Source organism: Trichosurus vulpecula, chromosome 2 (genome assembly GCF_011100635.1).
Source record: "Trichosurus vulpecula isolate mTriVul1 chromosome 2, mTriVul1.pri, whole genome shotgun sequence".
NCBI lineage: Eukaryota > Metazoa > Chordata > Mammalia > Diprotodontia > Phalangeridae > Trichosurus > Trichosurus vulpecula.
Genome location: NC_050574.1, coordinates 147,767,134 through 147,788,355, shown reverse-complemented (window position 1 = coordinate 147,788,355; position 21,222 = coordinate 147,767,134). Strand labels below are relative to the sequence as shown.

The 21,222-nt window shown below is 38.5% G+C and overlaps 1 protein-coding gene across 1 annotated transcript in view; it reads left to right on the top strand.

The window, feature by feature from the left end:
• The window catches only part of ARHGAP42 (Rho GTPase activating protein 42), a 428,597-nt gene extending 421,028 nt beyond the window's left edge, over positions 1-7,569 (top strand). Inside the window, exon 24 of the mRNA XM_036743492.1 lies at positions 1,501-7,569. Coding sequence (XP_036599387.1) covers positions 1,501-1,589 — 89 coding nt within the window. The 3' untranslated portion in view covers positions 1,590-7,569. The remainder of the gene's footprint in view (positions 1-1,500) is intronic.
• Positions 7,570-21,222: the final 13,653 nt, after the last annotated feature.

Here is a 21,222-nt window from a genome sequence, read left to right as displayed (position 1 = left end):
ATAATCCTTCCAGTTAGATAGAAGGCCAGCAGATCTTCCCATCTGGCCTGCTGTTACATTCTCCAGCCACCTGGGCATTACCGTCTGACCTGTTCCTGCACCCTAAGGTCTACCAGATCTTTCTAGATCTCACTTATAGCTGCATTCCTTTCTCTGTGTTATCCCTTCCAATCAGTATGTAGCTCCTTGACAGACAGCAGGGAGGGTGTCATTTGGTTTGTTATATCTCCAGTACTTAGCACAGTGCCCGGCATATACTAAGCACTTAAGAAATGCTTTTCCATTTATTCATTCACTATCATTGAAGTAAAATAAAGTTAAGTAAGCTGATAGTCTATTCAAATGAATGGATTTTGATAAAACCTTGGGTTTAAAAAAATCAGCTCGACAAGTTCTGTGTGGAGAATGGCTAGCTAGCCATGCAGCTAAAAAGATAGGCAAATTTTAAAGTACTACTAGTTCAGGATCATTCAACAAGCATTTACTAAGTGCCTTCTGTATACTAGACACTGTGATAGGCACTGGGGATACAAAGACAAAACTGAAACAATATCTGCCCTCTAGTAGGTTATATTTTATCAGGGAAAAGTCTGTGTGTGTGTGTGTGTGTGTGTGTGTGTGTGTGTGTGTGTGTGTGTGTGTGTATGCATGCGTGCACACACACATGATTATATATAATGTGAATATGTAAAATTAACATAAAGCAGTTGGAGGGTTAAGGGAGGCACTTGGCATGGTGGTATCAGAAAAAGCCTCATGTAAAAAAAGTTAACAATATGATAGTGTAGCCAAAAAAGCTAACATAATATTAGCCTAAGAGAGTCCTAATCCAGGATTCAGGAGGTGACTGTCTCACTATATTTTTTCCTGGTCAGATATTGTGCCCCTGCCCCCCCCCCACTGGAATTTTTTATTGAGTTCTATGCTCTAGAGTAGGGTGATCAGAGCATTTACAGGGCATCAAGATTAAGCAGCACAAGGATCAGTTATTGAGTGAACTGGAGGTGGTTAGCCTGAAAAACAGACATGATTTCCTTCTTTAAGAATTCAAAAGGCTGTCATGGGGAAGGGGGATTCATCTTTTTGTTCTTGGCCTCAGAAGCCAGAAATAAGAACACTGAGGGGACACAGCAAGAGGCAGGTTCCAGCTTACTGGAATGAAGACCAAGGCTCTCCAGAAGGGAACGGAGCTGCCTTGGATCTGGTTGGGCTCCCTTTACTAGAGGTCTTCATGCAGAAGTTAGATGACCACCTGTTGCACATGATGTCAGAGGGATTCTTGATCAAGTTTGGGTTCAGCTAAATGGACTGTGAAATGCCTTCCAATGCTGAGAGTCCCTGTAATTCTTCACTGATGCTCCCGAGGCCCTTCTCAGCTCTGATGAGCCTATGACGTGATGGTCAGTTTGAGAATGTCCATAAAGCCTAATAGGAATTTAAATGCTTTCTCTCAGATAATGAATGATTGTAAATTGTACTGTGTTTGTCTTTGCTTTGCAGTATACCCATCAGTCGAACCCGGATGGTTAAAAGCAACTTATGAAGGCAAAACAGGACTAGTTCCAGAAAATTATGTTGTCTTCCTCTAATTAGAGTTAGTGGATGGCAGTATCTTCATGGTATCCATGGTAACAATAATAATAATAAGTGCTATGATTTTATCTGACACAGATACAGGGATCAGCCCACTCAATGAAAATGGCCGATTTTTGTCAAGTTCTTTACTGGCAGTTTGTACAGCTCCGCTGTCATTGAAACAAAATGGATTTAAATCGTTGGCCTGTCTTTTCAAGCTAGCACTCTATTTAAATGACTTGTTTTTTGATCAAGAAAAACCATACACTTTTTTTTAACATAACAAGGGCAGAATTGGAAATAGAAATCCTGAGTTGGTCATCCAGTCCAGGCAACTTATAATCCAAGAAACTGCTACAAGATTTTTGGGAGTCCTGACCAAATATATTCATCCCTACTCACTGCTCCCTGAAGTATCTAGAAATCACATGTCATAATATAATTTAAATTGTATACTTTTTTCTCTTTAAAAAAAAAAGGTATTGAGTTGACTTTTCTTTATATGTCAGTTTTTGCTGGTCCTTAGCATTTCAAAGAAATATATTTGCAACATTGCTTTTTGTTTATTTGTTATCTGAGGAGATGATAATGTTCATATGCAATAATGTGTGTTATCTATGTAAATGAGGCCAAATTAGGTTATACACTGATTAAACCTTAACCCATCCAGAATGTGATTATTCTCTCCCAACAGCTTCTTAGTTTTATCTATTTTACTACCCAAAGCCCCTTGAGAACAGGGACTGTGTCTTATTTATCTTGGAATTTATCTTAGTGTGTTGCACATAGTAGGCACTCAATAAATTTTTTTAATGGATATCTCCTTTACTTCTAGATTTTTACCCTTTTGTATAAATATAATTATAAAAATTTTATTTATATCCTGCTTGAGGTATGATAGGGGCTTTTCACAGAAGCAATTCTGAAGCCAATAAAACACCAAGTATATATGAATACACAGTATAAGGCAATTATATATGAACACCCAATGTAAAAACACAGACCCAGATGCCACATACATTACAACATTTCAAAATACCTTATGACTGATGGCATTATTTTTTCTGAGTTTTTCTTCTACAGATGACACAGGTCTTCTGTGAAGATGTCAGATGGGCAAGCTATATATTTTAAAGATTATACTGAACTGAAAATGAAATATAAAGCTATATACTGTTTAAATTGGGTTATCTTAGTTTCTTCCATCTCTCTTGAACCAGAGTAATATCTGGGACTTGCTAGTCTTTATATCATTCTGTTTATGAGCTTTATTTTCTTGGGGATTGTATTGAATTGTCGATGAATACAAATTAGAAAGGAAACTATTGCCTTATCAAGTTTAGAATTAAATGTCTAGCACCTTATGAAGCATACAGTTGCCTCTTGTCTTGCAGAAATGGTTGTCCTTGCTGCTAGCTATATGTTGGTCCTTGGAGCTCTTCTCTGTACTGTGGAGAGGTATCGCAAGGGTCTTTTCCATCCAGCTGACTCATGAATGCAGGCAACAAGGCCATGACCCCAGTCAAGCTTGGTGGATTTGCCATGTTGTTTTGCTGGCAATATCAATACTTCCCACAGGCAGAGATAATAAGGTGTTGACTGTGTGGGTCTCACTCTATATTATAATTGGTGATCTCGGTCTGTTGTAAAATGACTTTCCTAAGGGAAACAGGATAAAATATACTGAATTGCAAAAAAGCCATGCCACAAAGTACTTATGCTTTTAAAATTGAGAATGGAATAAAGGTTTAGTATTGAGAGACAAACAGGAGACAAAATGTCCATGGTTGGAAAGCAAGTAGATTTGGAGAAAGATGAGTGCTACAGACAGAATGGTTTCATAATATTACAAGAATCAATGCTGGCAGTGTTTTAGAAAACAAATAATTGCTGAGACATCATGGTACCAGGAGTCAGAAGACCTAGCTTCTAATCCTGGTTCTGAGTTGTCTTACATTGGGGAACTTAAGAATTTAAACCCCATGGGAACTTTGTTACTTCATTTGTAAAATGATAAAAATCCCTCTTTGCACTAAAATCCTGAATCTTGTTTAATAACACTAGCATCAGCATTAATAGCATTATATTCCTTGTAAATTAGTAGGCACATGAACACCCATACACGCATAGGTTCATTTGCCCTTTGCCCCCTTGCAGGGACTCTTAACTCTGTGTTACTGACACCTACTGTTGCTCTCTCCACCCTATATCAAGTTCTTCCTTATAGCACCTTTCTGATGACAGCAGTGTTCATGATGTATTCTTTGCTCATTTTCCAGAATAATAATTTCAATAACAATTACGATTATTTCCCTGTGTAATAAATACCTTGCCAGAATCATGACCTGGATCAAAAGTTTTAGTCTTCATGATATTCTTGCATGTCTATGATACACTTTAGTCACATGTCATATTCACATTTTATAGCCCTTTTATTCATTTACCAAAATTTAGTCTCGGGTTATCTTTTTCGATTCACTTAAAAGTAGCTTGTGAAAATCTTTTTTGAACGTACATTTTCCATAATGCAAGAAAATCTCTTAGAGTAGGTTAGTTTGTTTTTTCCCCAAAGGCCATCTTTCCTTTAATAGGAGACTCAGAACTGAAATATGTCTGCTGCTCAATCAAGAAGTCTCAGTCTACGTTTGATTTTAAACACAAACCAAATGCCATCACATTCAAATTCACTCTAATATAAATTGCAGTAGAGTAGGGCTTAATGGGTCATTTTTGAACTTGGTTTGTATGAGGGTCACTACACTACCAGGCAAAGGTTACAGCCAGCTTTCTTTCTTGCTAATGGAGGTTCATAGTCTGCTGCTGTTCTTTCTCTGTACATTTTCCTAACTATTTTATAGACATAATGTGCTTATTCATAATGTGCTATACCTTAGAGATTTCAACCTTGTTGCTTTGTCCCAGCAGTTGTACTTTCTTCATCTTTATTGCTTACAAAATCAGACCTATTTTTCAAAGCCATGTTGTAAATGAGGCTAAAGTGCCTTAATAGCATGTCTACATGAATTACATGTCTCCAAGTATCAGGGAAATCTGAAAATTATAGAACAAGAAATAATAATATGGAGGCAGCCAGGCATAGAGTGACCTTCAAGTCTGGAATACCTGGTATCAGGTCCTGCCTCTTGACACATGGTGGCCACCTGACCACAGGGGAGTCACTTAACCTCTGTGTCCCAGTCAACTCTCTGACTGCATTATAGCTGACAATATACATGTTTGGGGACTTTTCCCCAGAATTCTCTATAATGATAAAATTGGAATGGTGTCAAACTCAAACAGAAACAGGGTTATGTGTACATAAAAATCCCTTTGGGCTGCGTTTTGACTCAGAAAAACGTGATATGTTCCGTTGTATTTTTATTTTGTTAAAAATAACCATCCCAATTACATTTTAATCTGTTTGGGCTGCACTCAGGAGTGTTATGGGCCACATATGTGACACCTCTGCCCTATACCAATGAAATAATGGATCTGGACCAATAATAATACAGTGCCAAAATAGGTGATCCAGGAAGTATTTTTGATAGAATTTGAAATGCATCTCACTTATAAGCAGAGGCAGTATGTGACTATGGTAAAATTGTATCTCAGTTTTCGTAAAGGCTTTGTGGTTTGACCATAACAACTATTGGTTGCCTAATAATCGGTGTGAAATTGGCATGTGTTATATTATGGTAACTGTTATTTATGTCATGTGAAAAGTGTCTCCATGGAAACTATGTGTCTCTTCTACATGTAGCTGTTTTTCTTGTGCCACTACACCCTGAAAATGTAATGCAGTAGAATAAGTGGTCCAAAATATTATATTTTGTGGCAGGAGAATGTCCAAAGTCTGTCTTATCTTGGCCTTGAGGCATCTTCAGCCACAAGATAGCCGACTGCTTTCTCTGTGAGTTTGTTGCAAGTGTTTTTGTTCGTTGGGTATGCCCCATCTTACTGTTCTGTGTTCCTAGATGTGGAATGGTTATCATGAACCAAATTAGAATTCTTGACAGTTTATATCCTTTCTTATCCCATCCCTACCCCTTTTCAGAAGCCAGGGAGAAAAATACTCACTTGATAACTCACCATTAATCCTTCTTAAACTAGAGGAAATAAAGATACTCTATGAGTTTTTTCTTATATTATAGACTATTATTTAATTTCAAATATTTAAGTTTTAGAGAAATACAGTATTATCTCTGAAAGCCTACCCAGAGACATCCTTTTACTTCGGACACCCCCCTCCTTCACCCTCCCCCCTGTAGTGCTCATGGTGTTTGGTGACCATGCCTGGTACACAGAGACATAGAACTCTGACTATGGATGTAATCTCAGAATGATTTTATAGAGTGCAGGACCCCAAAGGTGTCTAATTACATAATTATGTTTTATAAACACAGAAGCCATAGCACCCAACTCTTTGTCTGCGGACAGTATACATTTACTTTAGTGTCACAACAATATTTGAAACTTTATCTATGGTACTCATAAGCTGACTTTTGGATGGATGGTTCCTCAAACCATAAGTCTCCCCAAATGAATTCATAGTCATCTTTTTTTTCAAATCCAGACTTTTTTTATTAAAAACATATAATAAGGCCCAGGCAAATTAATGATTGATGTGCGTTAATGGCCAAATCAGTGATACCTGTTACCTGTGATCTTACTCCTCATGGACATTAACCATTATACACCTGACCCCCATCACCACATAAAATGTGCTAATACTGAAAACAATGGATTTTCTTTGCTAGTAGCTTCGCAAGAACCTGTGCACATTCAGGTATACACAAGAGCTTTTGAAGACACCATTATGGGTGTTTTTATACAAGGTTGTTGGATGTTCTTCTCTCTCAATAAATTATGCCAAAATTAACATGGTGGTATTTTCTCAGGATGAAAGGCAGAAGTGCTCAGAACAACTTAGCCAAATCTTTGAAAGCCATTTTGTGGAAGATTTCTTCTAAACACACATGATAGAGCACAACAATGACCAATTTTTCTTGCCCGTCTTTGAAGTTAGTTTTCTATGACTAATATCTCCAGGCTACAGAGAAAAATGCAGGTTGTGTTTATACCAAGGTGTTTTAAACAACGGAGGAAATTTTCTAAGTATCTGATTGTTTTTCTGTTCCCAGCAGCTGCTGCAAAAGGGTTTTCATTTCAATGAATTTGTTCTTTCTATAGTGTGAGCCACTGCAGGTATTAAAAGGCCACCTATATTGTTGCTGAGTTAGACATCTCCCATTTCCTTTTGACTTCATTGGCTAATTTTGGGCAGTTACATAATAGAAATTATTTTTACTTTTGTTCCTAACAGAAGGCTTTCCCTTCGAGGTATAAAGAGTGTTCATTTTTGCCTTATAGTTTTTGCAGTCCCCCAAATTGGTGGGATCTCCGCTGTATGCGGCCCCATGTCAAGAGTTACATATCTACTTTTGCTGTCTTCCATGGTGCTTCCTCCCTAATTGAAGGCACCACACCAACTTCCGCAGATTGTCGTAATACTTCCTGCATGTTATACTCGGGGTCAGCAGTAATCTTTGGCTACTGCAAAACTGGTCTTAAACTCTGAGGTGAAACCTTTGCAAATGCAAGGTCATGGTTTGGCAGGGAAGATGACAGGGTTTCCAATTCAGAATCCTATTTGTAGTTTCTAGTTTCTATTTTGGAGGTACTGGAGTCTTAACCACTCCTAGATGTTTGGATACTATATTTCAGTCCTAGGAATTTCTCTACAGACATTAATTAACATGACAAACTGCAATATGGTATATTGGGGGGGAAGTACTCCAGTAAATTATCATAATGTGTTTTTTGTTTATTTTGTAGTGTTTCTGTATTTATCTGCACTTTGTATATATACCTACACACATGTAAATAACCTGATTATCTCTAATCTAAATGGTCACAGTACCTTTGTTGTACTTTTACACTGTATTTCATGAGTTTAAAAATACTTTAATAATAAATGACATATGCACATTTTAATTTGGTCTTTGTACTTTATATTTTGCATTGTGTTGTGGGTAGAAGAGTTTGGAGAGAGGCAGATTGGGAGATATTAGGACACGATGGGGAATAGCTGGGAAGCATTCCATAAAGATGATCTGAGCTTAACAGACAAAGGACTTCTAATGATGTGGATGGAACCTGTCCCTGTACTCCTTAATGGAAAGTCACAGCAAAAATAGATTGGACACATGATATCCTCTGCCTATATTAATAATGACCCAACTTATAAAAGGAAGTAAATGAGGACTAAGGGAGAAAAATAAAACACTTGAAGACTAGCAGGACTCCTGGCAACTGATGAGGAGCCCTTTTGAAATTTTCCAAAGTACTCACTTCTCAGTTTGAAAACAGTATTGAAAAATGGGACCCATGTGTAGTCAGTTCAGATTCCACACTCATACTGTTTTTTTTTTCTGCAATAGAAATGGTTTTGTGTTGCTACGTGGAATGGATGCAGTAAAACACCTTATCAGTTGTTGAGGCTCTCTTACAGGTTAATAGTAGGATCAGTAGATAAGACCATTGAGGTGGAAGATCCCTTTCCCTATAGCTACAACCTATTGCAAGCAGAATGACATTCGTTTGGCAGGGGGTGGGGGGGGGCGTGGGGGGCCATGGAGGGACTTGAGAAACAGCTTTGCCCCCTGAGAGAGAGCTCAAAGAGAGGCAAATGTGAGGAACTCAGGGACTAGGACGGTCGAAGGATGAGTCAGCTGGACCTTAAAGGTCATCAAGTCCTGAATACCCCTCATTTTAAAGATGAGGAAATGGACCTAGAGAACGGTGGTGACTTGCCCAAGGTCAGACAAGTAGTAGATGGAAGACTCAGGATTTGAACCCAGGTCCTTCAAATCAAGTGTATTTTCTTTCCACACCACATCACACTGCCATCTCTACATTTTCTGTATGATTAAGGCGTATTTTTTATTTAAAAAAATTTCAACTTCTCAAAGTGGAAAGAGACTTAAGAAACTACCCTGACATCCTTACCTAAACAAGGATCCTTGGTCCATGTCAATGAAAGAAAACATGAATAACATGATTCTATATTCCTATTCTATTCCTTTCCCCACCTTCCTCTTTTTCCCTCTCTCTCCCTCTTTCTCTCTCGCTCTTTCCCTCCCCTCTCCTCTCCTATGTCTTTCTCTCCCTCCCTCTCTCTGTCTCTGTCTCTCTCTCTCCCTTCTGCACCTCCCTTCTCTATTTCTCTCTTTCTTTGTCTCCACAAGTCAGAAGAATACCATCTCTCAAGGACTATAAGCCCCATAGCTAGGCTCTGGATGCTTCTCCTTCCACCCCATAGTCCTAATGCTTAGGTTAATGATGGATATTCAAGAGGTTTTATTCCACCAGGGGAATGCCAACTTCTGTATTACATGCCCTCTAGTACTCTGGTATATTTCTAAGGCAATATTCACAGTGCCGATGGCGACTATGAATATGCTGGTGTATTTCTGAATTGTAAAATATAAGAGACTCTCCATATAGAAGACAGAACCAAAAAATTTATTCAGACACCAGAAAGCCAGATCCCAACACCAGTAAACCAAATCCATCACAGCAACAAAGAAGTTAATACACATTATCACAGCAGGGAGCAACTCCATCCCAAAGCCTTCCGCTTGCTCTGGCCTTCCCACAAACAAACATTCACAGCACCTCTCTCTCCCTCAACTCTAATTGCTCTGATCTCACTTCCTCTCAGCTCTCCTCTAACCTTCCTGATCCACCCATTCAGCAAGCTCCTCCCTCCACATATGACTTTGGCTTCCATGTGACTTAAGCAGATCACATGGGCCTATTAATGGAGGGGAAGAAAATTAAGCAAAAATACATTAACAATACATCTGGTTACATTCTTCTCTGGGGTTTGAAGTTTTTTAGTCCCTTGACATCTGGAACTGAATAACACAGCATCAAAATAAATATAAGCAAAAGGAGAATTAACCTAGCATCCCAGGTAATCACCCTAGGTTGATATTCACAACAGATATACATCAATAATCCATGCAATAATGATTAACCAATAATTCCAGGGAACCAGTGATGAAGCATGCTACTCATTCCTGACGAGTGATGGACATAATACAGGATGAAATGTGTCAGTTTTGGACACAACCACTTGTGAAAATTTTGTTTTTCCTGACTCTGCATGTTTGTTACAAAGGTTTTGTTTTTATTTTTTTTTCAATGGGAGTGGAGGAAGGAGGGAGAAAAAATGCTGGTTAATTGAGAAAATTATAAAAAACAATAATTATGTCGGTGTGGGGTAAAAGAAGGAATAAGGAAGGATTAAAGCTGATGCCTCAGGGTGAGGTAGAGAAATAATACATAGGATAGACATAGAACAATGCAATGCATCCCTTCATAGAGGATGCTTCAATTACCATAGGTCTAAAGTATAGCAAAAAATAATCCATGCACATGCCATAGAAGTACACGAGTACCTACACAATATAAATCAATATACGCAACAGCAAGCAAAATTAAAGCACTAATAACTCAGTAAGTCTTCAAAATATCATACAAAATAGCAGCATAATTGTATAATACACAGTCTTCACTTGAAATAGCTGTTCCTGAATTATTGTCTGGGTCAGGCAGTCTTCACATACTGGCAGGTGGATTCATTTAGACTGTATCTATAATCTCTATCTGATTATCAAGGAGTCCAACTAAATTACCAATTAGTTCTAAGTGGTTGTGGTGGCTTGTCTTTGCAGAGCCCCTGCCAATCTCTAGGGCTAATTTGTAAATAGGCAAATTGCCCAGTGTTTCATATACATGATTTCATTTGTCCTTTACAATCCTGTAAGAGAGTTATTGGAGACATTATTATCTTTCAACAACTTAATATCTTTCCATGATGCATTATCTCTCTAGAACTCATAATCCAGAGAATTCTGGCAAGATGATGGAGTAAGTCAGAAAATTCCAAGCTCTCCAGATTTCCTCCACAAATAAGACAAAATAGTACCGCAGGGCTAATGGAGAGTGGTAGAATAGACAAGAGTTGGGGCAGAACAGTGGTCCTCCTGGGACAACCGGAGATCTGAGGTTTGGTCCATGTGGAGTGTAAGCCCCTCCAGGTTAATTCCTCTGAAACAGAAAGCAACAAGCCCTGGGGCTAGCTGGGTTTGGAGGTAGCCTCAGTCTCAGCCACTGGAATTTTCACCTTCCAGGCAATGTAGGGATTTGGGTGTCTGAGCAGCGGAAGATTGAGGGAACCTCTGCTGATAAGGAATACTAGGCCACACTATGCTGCTGAGATGCAGCACTGGATCAGAAGGAACCAGCACACAACAAGCCTGTTGAATGCAGAAGCAGTGGGGGAGGATGCCACTGGCTGTGGGCACTTACAGGAGGATGGAGTTCTTGGTTTTGGTTCCAGACCAGAGAGGAGAACTGAAGGAGAATCTGAGGCCAAAGACATCATCCCCCATACCACAGGAGTAGAGTTGATTACAATAACAAGGTGCCACAAATTTTTAAAGAACGAGCAGGCAAAGTAAAAAGAACCCAACCATAGAAAGTTACTATGGGAAAAGAGAATACTGGGGTTTGTCTTCAAAGAAGGATATTAAAGCAAAAAAAAGCCTCTCCTACCCCAAAGAGTAATGTCAAATGGTCACCTGCCCCAAAAGAATTTATAGAACTTAAAAAAGACTTTAAAAATCAAATGAGAGAGATTGAAGAAAAATTTAAAAAAAAATAACAACAAGCCAATAAAAACAAAAAGATTATGAAGTCAACCAACTAGAAAAGGAGATCCAGATCCTTAAGGAAGAAAATGACTCCTTGAAAATTAGAATTGGGCAGGGAGAAGCCAGCAAAGTTATGAGACCAAGAAATAATGAAGCAAAATATAAAGAATGAAAAAATAGAAGAAAAAGTAAAACATCTTATATGAAAAACAACTGATCTTGAGAACAAATCAAGAAGAGAAAACATAAGAAAAATAGGACTACCTGGAATCTATGATGAAAGAATACAAGAAATAATTAAAGAAAATTCTCCCAAAGTGTTAGAACAAGAAAGGAAAGTAGATATAGAAATGCTGACCATGTGAAAGAGAGCCTATGAGGAAAACCTGCATAAATACCACAGTGAGATTCTGAAATCCCTAGCTCAAGAAGAAAATATTATGAGCAACAAGAAAAAATTCAAATATTGCAGAGCCACAATTAGCATTACATAAGACCTAACAGTGGCTACACTAAAAGACCACAGGTCTTAGAACATTACATATCAAAGAGCAAAATTACTTGGGCTGTGGCTAAAAATACCATGCCCAATGAAGCTGATAATATCTGAATGAAAAAAGGACATTTAATGAATTGACATTTTCAGGATTTTGTTGCAAAAAGATCTGAAATCAATACAAAATTTGACATAAAAAATCCAAGAGAAAAATAAGATAATCATCAAAGACTAATTACAAGGGACTCAATAAGGACAAACTGTTTACTTTTTATACAATGAAATGTAAATTATATGTCTAAGAATGTTATTAGTAATTGGGTAATTAGAAATATTGGGGTAGAACTTAGTATGAGGTGATACTAAAAAAGTAAACCATCTAGGAAAAGGTAAAAAGAGCAATTATCTAATATCAATGAGGTGTGAGAGGAAGAACTGACACAGAGGAATTAGATAGGGGAGGAGGGTTGGTAGTTCTGGAACACTACACTCATCAGGAATGGTTTAAAGAGAGAACAATGCATACATGTGTGTATGTGTGTGTGTGTGTGTGTATGTATATGTAGAAAAGTCTTCTAAATACAGAAAGAAATAAAAGGCTAAGGCGATAGGGAGGGGGGAGAGGATAAGAGGGATTGTAGGATGGGGAGAGGATAAAGGAGGGATCTTGGGGGTGTAGGTTAAATAATAGGAAAGCAAGGTAGCAGGTAGTAGTAAAGTAGAGGAGTCAGGAGAGATAGGAAATATGAGATACACACAAACAAAATAAAGATCAGGAGTAGGATTTATTAGGGAAAAAAGGCAGGGGTAGTAATCATGATCTCAGACAAAGTCAAAGCTAAAATAAATTTAATGAAAAGAGAAAAATAGGGAAACTACACTATATGTAAGCCATATTAACCTATATTGTTTCAGAATAGACTATTTAAAATAACTAGACAGTACAAGGTTTGAATATTGCTGTGGTTTAGGAAATGATGAGTTGGTGGACTTAGAAAAATATGGAAAGACTTGGACCTAGGGAGGAAAATGTTATCCACCCTCAGAGAACAAGTATAGTTTGGTCTTACATATAGATGTATATGTCTATACATATGAGTATGATTATAGATATGTAAGTATATGTATGTGTAAGTCAGTCTATATATGTTAGCTTATATGTATATATGTATGTGTATATATAGATTTATGTGTATATGTCTATACATGTATGTATATGTATGTGTTTAAGTAGGTGTATGTTCATGTAAGTGTAGGTATGTATACGTGTATTTATATATGTTTGTATGTGTATATGTGTGTGTGTATATGCATGCATGTGTATATGTGTGTGTTATACCCATGCTTAATTGTAGACTTATTGGGGGTGGGGGAAGAAGAGCAGAAAAAGAACAAAGTAAAATGTGCACAGAAGAGAACAAAAGAAAACTTACAAGGAAGCAAAGAAAAGATGGACAGCTTGGAACCCATGCAGTGTTAATGTATTTATTATATAGTCTTTCTTGAAATGGAAATGCATTGATGTATATTTTGAATCCTCTCATGTTTTACTGTGCACGTGGCAATGCTTTTTTTTTCTTTTCTCGTTTTGTATTTAAGTTTTAGTATTTAAGTTTATAATGTTTCTTTTTCTTTTCTTATTGTGTATTTAAGTTTTAAAACAATTTTTGTTAAAAGCACACATACACACACAAAAGAACTCATAATCTTCCCCTCTCCCCAACCCTCCCTTCTTGTGAACATCTCTATTTCTGCTGTGGACATCACCATCCTTCCAGAAATTCAGGTTCACAACCTCAGAGTTGTTGTCAACATCTTACTCTCCCATATACCAAATTTCCAATCAATTGTCAACTATCAATTTTTACTACAATATCTCTCACGTCTATCCCTTCTTTTTGTTCATACCATAACTACCCTATTTCAGTCCTTTATCACCTCATGCTTGGTCTATGATATTAGTCTCCTAAATGGATTCCCTAGGTGTCACAGTGGGTAGAGAGTCAGAAAGACCCTAGTTCAAATCCAGCCTCAGACACCTACTAGATATATATGTGACCTGAGCATACCACTTATCTTTGTCTTCCTGAGTTTCCTCAGCTGTAAAATGGGAATAATAATACCTACCTCCCAGCATTGTTGTGAGGACGAAATAAAATAATATAAAGTGCTTAGCACAATGCTTGGCACACAGTAGGCACTTAATAAATGCTTATTCCATTCCACTCTATACCTCAAATCTTTCACCTTTCCAAACCATCCTCCTCACAGCTGCTAAAGTGATTTTTTTCTAATGCAGAAATCTGACTTATCATTCCCCTACTCAATAACTACAATGCCTTCTATTATCCTAGGACTATAGGATCATAGATTTAGAATTTGTAAAGGATGTCAGAGGCCAGCTAGTCCAACTACCTTATTTTACAGATGGGGAACTGAAATCCAGAGAAGTTAAACGACTGAAGCATTGTCAGAAAGACAGTAAGTGAAAGAGCTGAGAATCAGACCTAGGTCCTCTGAATTCAAGTCCAGAACACTGTATTATACTACCTTATTCTTAGATTACTTGCCTTACTCTCTAAGAACAAATACAAACTTCTTGGTCTAGCATTTAAAACTCTTCAAAATCTAGATACAATCTTCATTTCTAGTTGTATTGTACACTACTCCCCTGCACACATTTTATGGTTCAGTCAAATAGCCTTCATCCTATTCCACACACAAGACACTCCATTCCCTATCTCTGCACCTTTGACCTTGTGCCTAGAATGCACTTCCTCCTCCTAAAATCCCTAGCTTCCTTCAAAGCTCAGTTAAAGTACTAGGTCCCACCCAGACCAGGAGATAGAGACAGATTAGTCTCTTAATGATAGTGAAAGGTAAAAGTGAGGAGAGCACAGACAGCTAACTATACCCATGGGCTACAAGTGGGGCTTATTAACGTTTGATGAATTGTTATTATCCCCATTTTACAGATGAATAAACTGAAGCTCAGAGAGGTTATGTAATTTGGCCATAGTCCAACAACTGAGTGTTAGAGGCAGGGTTTATACCATGCTGAGAAGTGGTTCAGACAATACATATTACTGTGGTCTACATTTTCTTTATTTCCTCACAGGTCTATTCATAATTAAGTTTAAAAAATCAGTTTTAACAATTTCCAATATGGAAAAAGTGGTTTTTACCAATCTCTCTCTCTCTGTCTCTCTCTGTATGAATGTATTTATGTATGTATTTATGTATATTCAGGGTGCTTACCTGGGTAAAACCTGACATGTGCAAAGAGAAGTAGGTGAATTTCTGTTTACTGAAACAATGGAAAACAGAATTTCTATGATCTTTTCCAAATTTTTCTCATCTTTGATACTATTCCATTGAAGTCTGGCATTAATCAACCTTAAAATATCAGTTGATTCAAATTTCAACACATGTTTGGATTCTAGCCTCTAAAGTTTCAAGCTTCTAGTGGTTCTTTGGGCAGGGTTCTTACTGTTTTTTATATTGGCATACCAAATTCATTGTACCATATCAAAAGAACTTGGATCCTCACTTTCAGCTTTCTTCAGTTACTACCTATTTGTTCCATATATGAAACACTGTGGTCTAATGGATAGGATTCTGGGTGTGGAATCAGGAAGAACTGGGTTCAGACATGGTCTCTGACATTTATTAGATATATGGCCTTGGGCAAGTCATTTAACATTGTAGCAACAGTGCTGCTATCAGCTACGGTGGAGGTGTAAGGCCAATAACACCAGTACACAGGAGGGCTGCTAGCATAGGTTCTTTGAGCTGCTTTTTTAAAGGAAAGCAACTTTGAGGGGTTAATAATCTTACGTTAATTAAACATACATATATTCACAGACAGGCTTCTAATTGTCTGACTATAGCAATATATACTTAGGTACGAGAGAGAGAGAGAGAGAGAGAGAGAGAGAGAGAGAGAGAGAGAGAGACAGAGAGAGAGAAGTACTAGCACCTGGGTTTTCAAAGCTGGCAGGGCTCCTTAACGGCTACCCAGAGTCTTGTCTGGCCAAATCACATGGACACTCTTCCAATGAGTGATCCCCCAAGCAAAATGCTAACCTCTGAATATATATACACTTCTTCAGAGTCAGAGGGCATCATGACCATGTGACTCAAACTCATGTGACTTAGGCTTTCTTGTGACTTAAGTAGGTCATCAAGGACTCTTGATTCAATCAAAGACTCTTGATTCAACAAAGGCAAGACTCAATCAAAGGCATTTTATTGCCTTAGTGCTGAGAAGCACTCTAAAAGAAAAAATAGCAAAAAGTCCCATTTTGCTTGCCATTACATTCCATCCCTCCAAGATCCTTGGCCTTACAATCTAAATGGCCATGGATCCTGGAACAAATAGAGGCACTATACTTTGTGATCCCATCACATAATAACTTATAAGTAAGGTGGCCACATAGTCTTAAATAAAACGTATCATTCATTATATCTTATAGCATTTCTCGGCATATATCATTGTTCGATAAACTAAACCATCACATTCATAGCAACATCTTTAAGCAAAACATCTTGTTTACACAATCAGGGGGTCCCAGGCCAGGGTCTTCACCAGCACAACATATCATCCTTAAGGGGTGGCAGAAAATACAAACACTATTCATCCCTAGGTCATAGCAAGTTACAATCTCCTCAGTCAATACAGAGTGTCCAAGTAAAGTCCTCTTTTATCTTGACTTGTGGTTGATTTCCAAACCCCATGGTTCCTTCTCTGTGGGCTGACTGCTTCCACCTCTTGCCTGGGTTTGCACGCAGGCAGCTCTCCATTCCCCCTCTCACCTCACCAAAGTTGGCAGGTACGCAGTTCTCCACTCCTCTGAGCTCTGAAGGTCTTCCCTATGACCTTAGAAGGTCTCCTTTGAGCTCTCAGGAGGCTCCCCTGCACTCTCAGAAGGTCTCCTCTGCACTTTTGGAGGGCTTTTCCCACTCTTGCTCCATGGCTCCACAAAATCATAGCTACCACAAGTGGGAAACAATTATCCCAGCCCCCATACTTTCCTTTTAGTTTGCAGATCCTGCCAAACTACTATACCATTTTGTAACAACAATGTTGCGTGCAGCTGCTGTGGAGGTGTAAGACCAATAACACCAGCACACAGGAGGGCTGGTAGCACAAATTCTTTGATCTGTTTTTCTAAGAAAAGCAACTTTAAGGGATTTACAATCTCACTTTAATTAAACATACATATATCATTCACTTAGTTCAGAGGAAAAAAGTCAGCACCCTGAACTTCAGAGCAAACACAAACAGAAATTACAAACACAAATTATATAAACAGAGCAGATAACACAAATCAGCAGACAGGGCTTTTGACCTTAGTGAATTATCCATATTTAGCATCCCTGCAAGATTCAGTCTCCCCATCCTTACTGGATTAGTAAATTGGATCCCCAGAGGGCAGCTGGCTACTCCTTCCCTCAGGGTCCTAGGAACAGTGGTGAGGAATTTTGGTTTTTAAATACTATTGCCTATCCGTTGTGCTCCCTCTCTCAGTATTGATTCACCAGTTGATATCAATTAGGTTTTTAAAAGAATATTTACTGAGGTCTCCCCAGGCTCAGAATGATCTACCCCCCTGCACACAGAGTCACTGGAAAGAATGTGTTAATACATAAAGAACAAATCAGTTAAGGAATATGTGTAGGCTATGGGTACCTCTAAGGGCAGCTAGGTGGCACAGTGGATAGAGCTCTGGACCTGGAGTCAGGAACACCTAGCCTAGACTAGCTGTGTGACCCTAGGCAAGTCACTTAACCCTATTTAGGGTTTCTTCATCTGCAAAATGAGCTGGAGAAGAAAATGGCAAACCACTGCAGTATCTTAGCCAAGAAAACCCCAAATGGGGTCACAAAGAATCAGTAACAATTGAAAATGACTGAACAACAACAAACAGTTTTTTTTTTTCTTTTTTAGTCCTGAAAGTTCTTTGAAATTTGCTTCTGAGTGTAATGTAGCAAGTGGACAAGTCGCTTTCTTGCTCATTTGGGCTAACTCCTTGCAGGATATGGTGTTTTTCTGCTGAGTCAATGTAATGGTTTAAAGCCAATGGACTAACTCAGATATTACTGAGACTGACTCCACTGGTTTCTGCTGCCAACCCAGCTTGCTGAAGGGAGTGTTTATGGCACAGACAACCTTTTGAAGCTTACAAGGCTATAATTTTGTCCATTCCTTATCTGGATATTCTTTCACCTAAGATCAGGAATGAATAAAACCCCAAAGAAGCAAGCACCATGTATTCAGGGATATATGATTACTGATTGGGGTGAGAAGGTGGCTGAAGCTGTTTGCAGCAGTCCTTCTTCATTTGAAAGCTACCAAGGAAAAGCAAAGTACAAAAAGCACCAGGTGCTTTAATGCTTTTGTATGCAAATTTAATTTGGGCTTTGTCCTTCCAACTCCAAAGGGAACCCACAAACTCCTCTTCATCAGTACCAGCCTCTTAGTTATTCGTGGTAGCACTAAATCTCCCCCCAAATTATATTAAAAGTAGGTAGGGAATATTGGGCATGCTCCAAAGATTGGGCCCTCATTGGCCAGATAACAATCAGCTATAAAATGACAAGTTTGAACAAGATGAACTCTCAGAACCCTTCCACCTCTAAGTCTATGATCTCCAAAACTGAAGGATTAGAGTAGATGGTTTAAAGCTTTAGTGAGTCTCACTGGTTTAAAGTACAGGGTCCTTAAAATATTGAATTTGGTGCCATTTCCTCCCGTACTATGCCTTGTGACAGGAAAATCCAACTTACTGACACCACTACCTTCACAAGGGTGAGAGGAAGGCTTTAATTCTTGTCGGCTCTGAAGTTTCCAAATAATGCACATGTATTGAGCCCCTCCATTCAAAGAGGAAAAATGAGTATTCAACAGTCCTTCCTCTCCAGAGATCCCTGTTCTATGTAAAATGCTCACACATTTCCAACAATAAAGATGAATCATAGACCCTCAAACACATTTACTACCATGTTTATTCTTCTAGTTTCCAAACAGACGCCTAAGGAATGAATGCAGTTTGACATGGAGGTGGTATCACAGAGCCCATCTGTGAATTTGAGCCCATGGATCACCGAAGAAGGGCAAGTCTCACTTGGAAAATATTTGCATCTTGCTGAATTAGTCAATGTAAAAGGAAAGAAATTTGGCCTTTTCCCAATTCTCTGAAATCATTTCCAGCCATGATTGCCACTGGGACCTGGCTGTCTTATAATTCTTTGGTGAATGAATTTCCTGTCATCCTTTCAAGGGACATGCATAGGTTGGAGATGGGGATTCTTCCAGAAGAAGAGCTTTTTCTATTTGTTGGTTTATTTATTCCAAACTTGTGATTTCATGGGTATGAGGAACTTCCAACCAGGAAACTCTGTTTGCAAACACAGATCTACAAATCATAATTTTAGGGCATCATCTGGGGGCACTGAGAAAGAATGAAGAAGCATTTATTAAGGCCTTGCTATGTGCCACACACCATACTAAACTCTAAGCATACAAATACAAACATGAGACAGTTTTTACATTCGAGGAGTTTAGAATCCAATGGGGAAGGACAATAAATAAAAAAGAGCTCGAAATGAGGGACCTGTATGACCGGCATGGTTTGGAACTGGCCAGGTTACCAGTTTCCAGGCAAGACAAAAGGTCAAGTGGTTTACCTAGGGTTACATTCCAGTATGTGACAGAATTTCTTGACACTATGACTGGATCTCTGTCAGTTCCATCATATTGCCTGACTTGCTGTTCATTAACTTCCTGGATTCATAATAATAGCTAGGATTTATATAACACTTTAAGGTTAGCTTAATGTAGGTTATTTCATTGAGCCTCACAACAATCCTGGGAGGAAGGTGCTATCATTATCCCCTTTCTACAGATCAGGGACCTGAGGCAAATGGGTCACACAGCTAGGAAGTGGCTGAGTCAGAATTTGGACTTAAGATTTCCTGTCTCCAAGTCTACTCTGCCACCCTAGCTGCCCTACATTTCCTTTGAAGAGCTTATAGAAGTTGGCACCTCTAACTTGAAAGAGATGCATCTCCATCATCACTCAACAGTGTGGCATTGAGTGGAGATGGTGAAGAGTGGTGCTGACTTGGGGTTGGAGTTTAGCATGGCATAAACGATGCCAGCACAGGTGACCAAGGAACTCAAGGGCAAAAGGAAGGCGAAATGATTTGTCCAAGGTCACAATAGCAGTAAGCATACTAAGACAGTGCTTTTTTCATTAAACTTTGCTATATCAATTCACACAAATATTCCCATATTTCTCTGAATTGCTTATACATATAATTTACCGTATAATAATATTCAATCATATTCACATTTCACAGTATGTTTGTCCATAGGCAGTGGGTCAACACCCAATTTGTTTCCAATTTTTATTACCACAAAAATGAAGTGTTGCTGTGTCTATTTTGGCATGTATCAGATTCATATTTCTATATTCAACCTCTGTGGAGTAATAAGCCAAGTAATGGGGTCACTAGGTCAAAGAGTATAAATAGTTTATTCATCTTTCTTAAATAATTCTCAGTCCATATCCAGAATGGCTAGATCAATTTGTATTTTCACAAATGTATAATAATAATAACCAGCATTTATGTAGCACTTGAAAGTTTGGAAAACACTTTACAAATATTTTCTCATCTAATCCCTACACCAACCCTGGCAGGTAGGTGCTATTTATGCTTCTGTTTTACAAATGATGAAACTGAGGCCGGCAGAGGTTAATGACTTGCTTAGAGTCATATAGCTAGGAAGTATTTGAGATTGGATTTAAACTCAAGTCTTCCTGACTCCAGGTTCAGCGTTCTATCCACTGTGCTACCTAGCTGTTTCTGTGATAGGACCAGCATTTTTCTGATGATGCTTTCTCATCGTGGGGGCATAAAAGTTTCCAGCCATCTGTGGTTGGGGTCTCTCAGACTTGCTGGGTGCCTGAGACCATTAGAATTGCCATACCTATAATGACTTACTGATCAGATCCGTTTCTGGATGGAGACAAGGAGGGGGAGGGGGAAGCTTCCAGAAAAGTTAAGGGTCACTGTATCCCTCCTGCATATTCTTACTGTATTAGGGCAAAATAAATCTTTTTTGTTAAATGTTCAATGACTTGCAGGTACCTCACTCTGTCCCAATGTTGAAATTGGACTAAAAGGGTGGTGGTGTTAGAGCCATGCTGATAACAGCTTCCAGTGTATAATAGTATGGCTATCTTCCTACTAGTCCTCTAACATTGATTGTTCCTGCCTTTTAAAAAAAATCATCTTTGTCAATTTTCATGATGGGAGTTGAAATCTCAGAGGTTTCATCTATATTCCTCTTATTAGTTTTGATTTGGATATTGTTTTATGCCGTTATCTACAGTTTGCAATTTTTTCCGGGACGATGGAGGT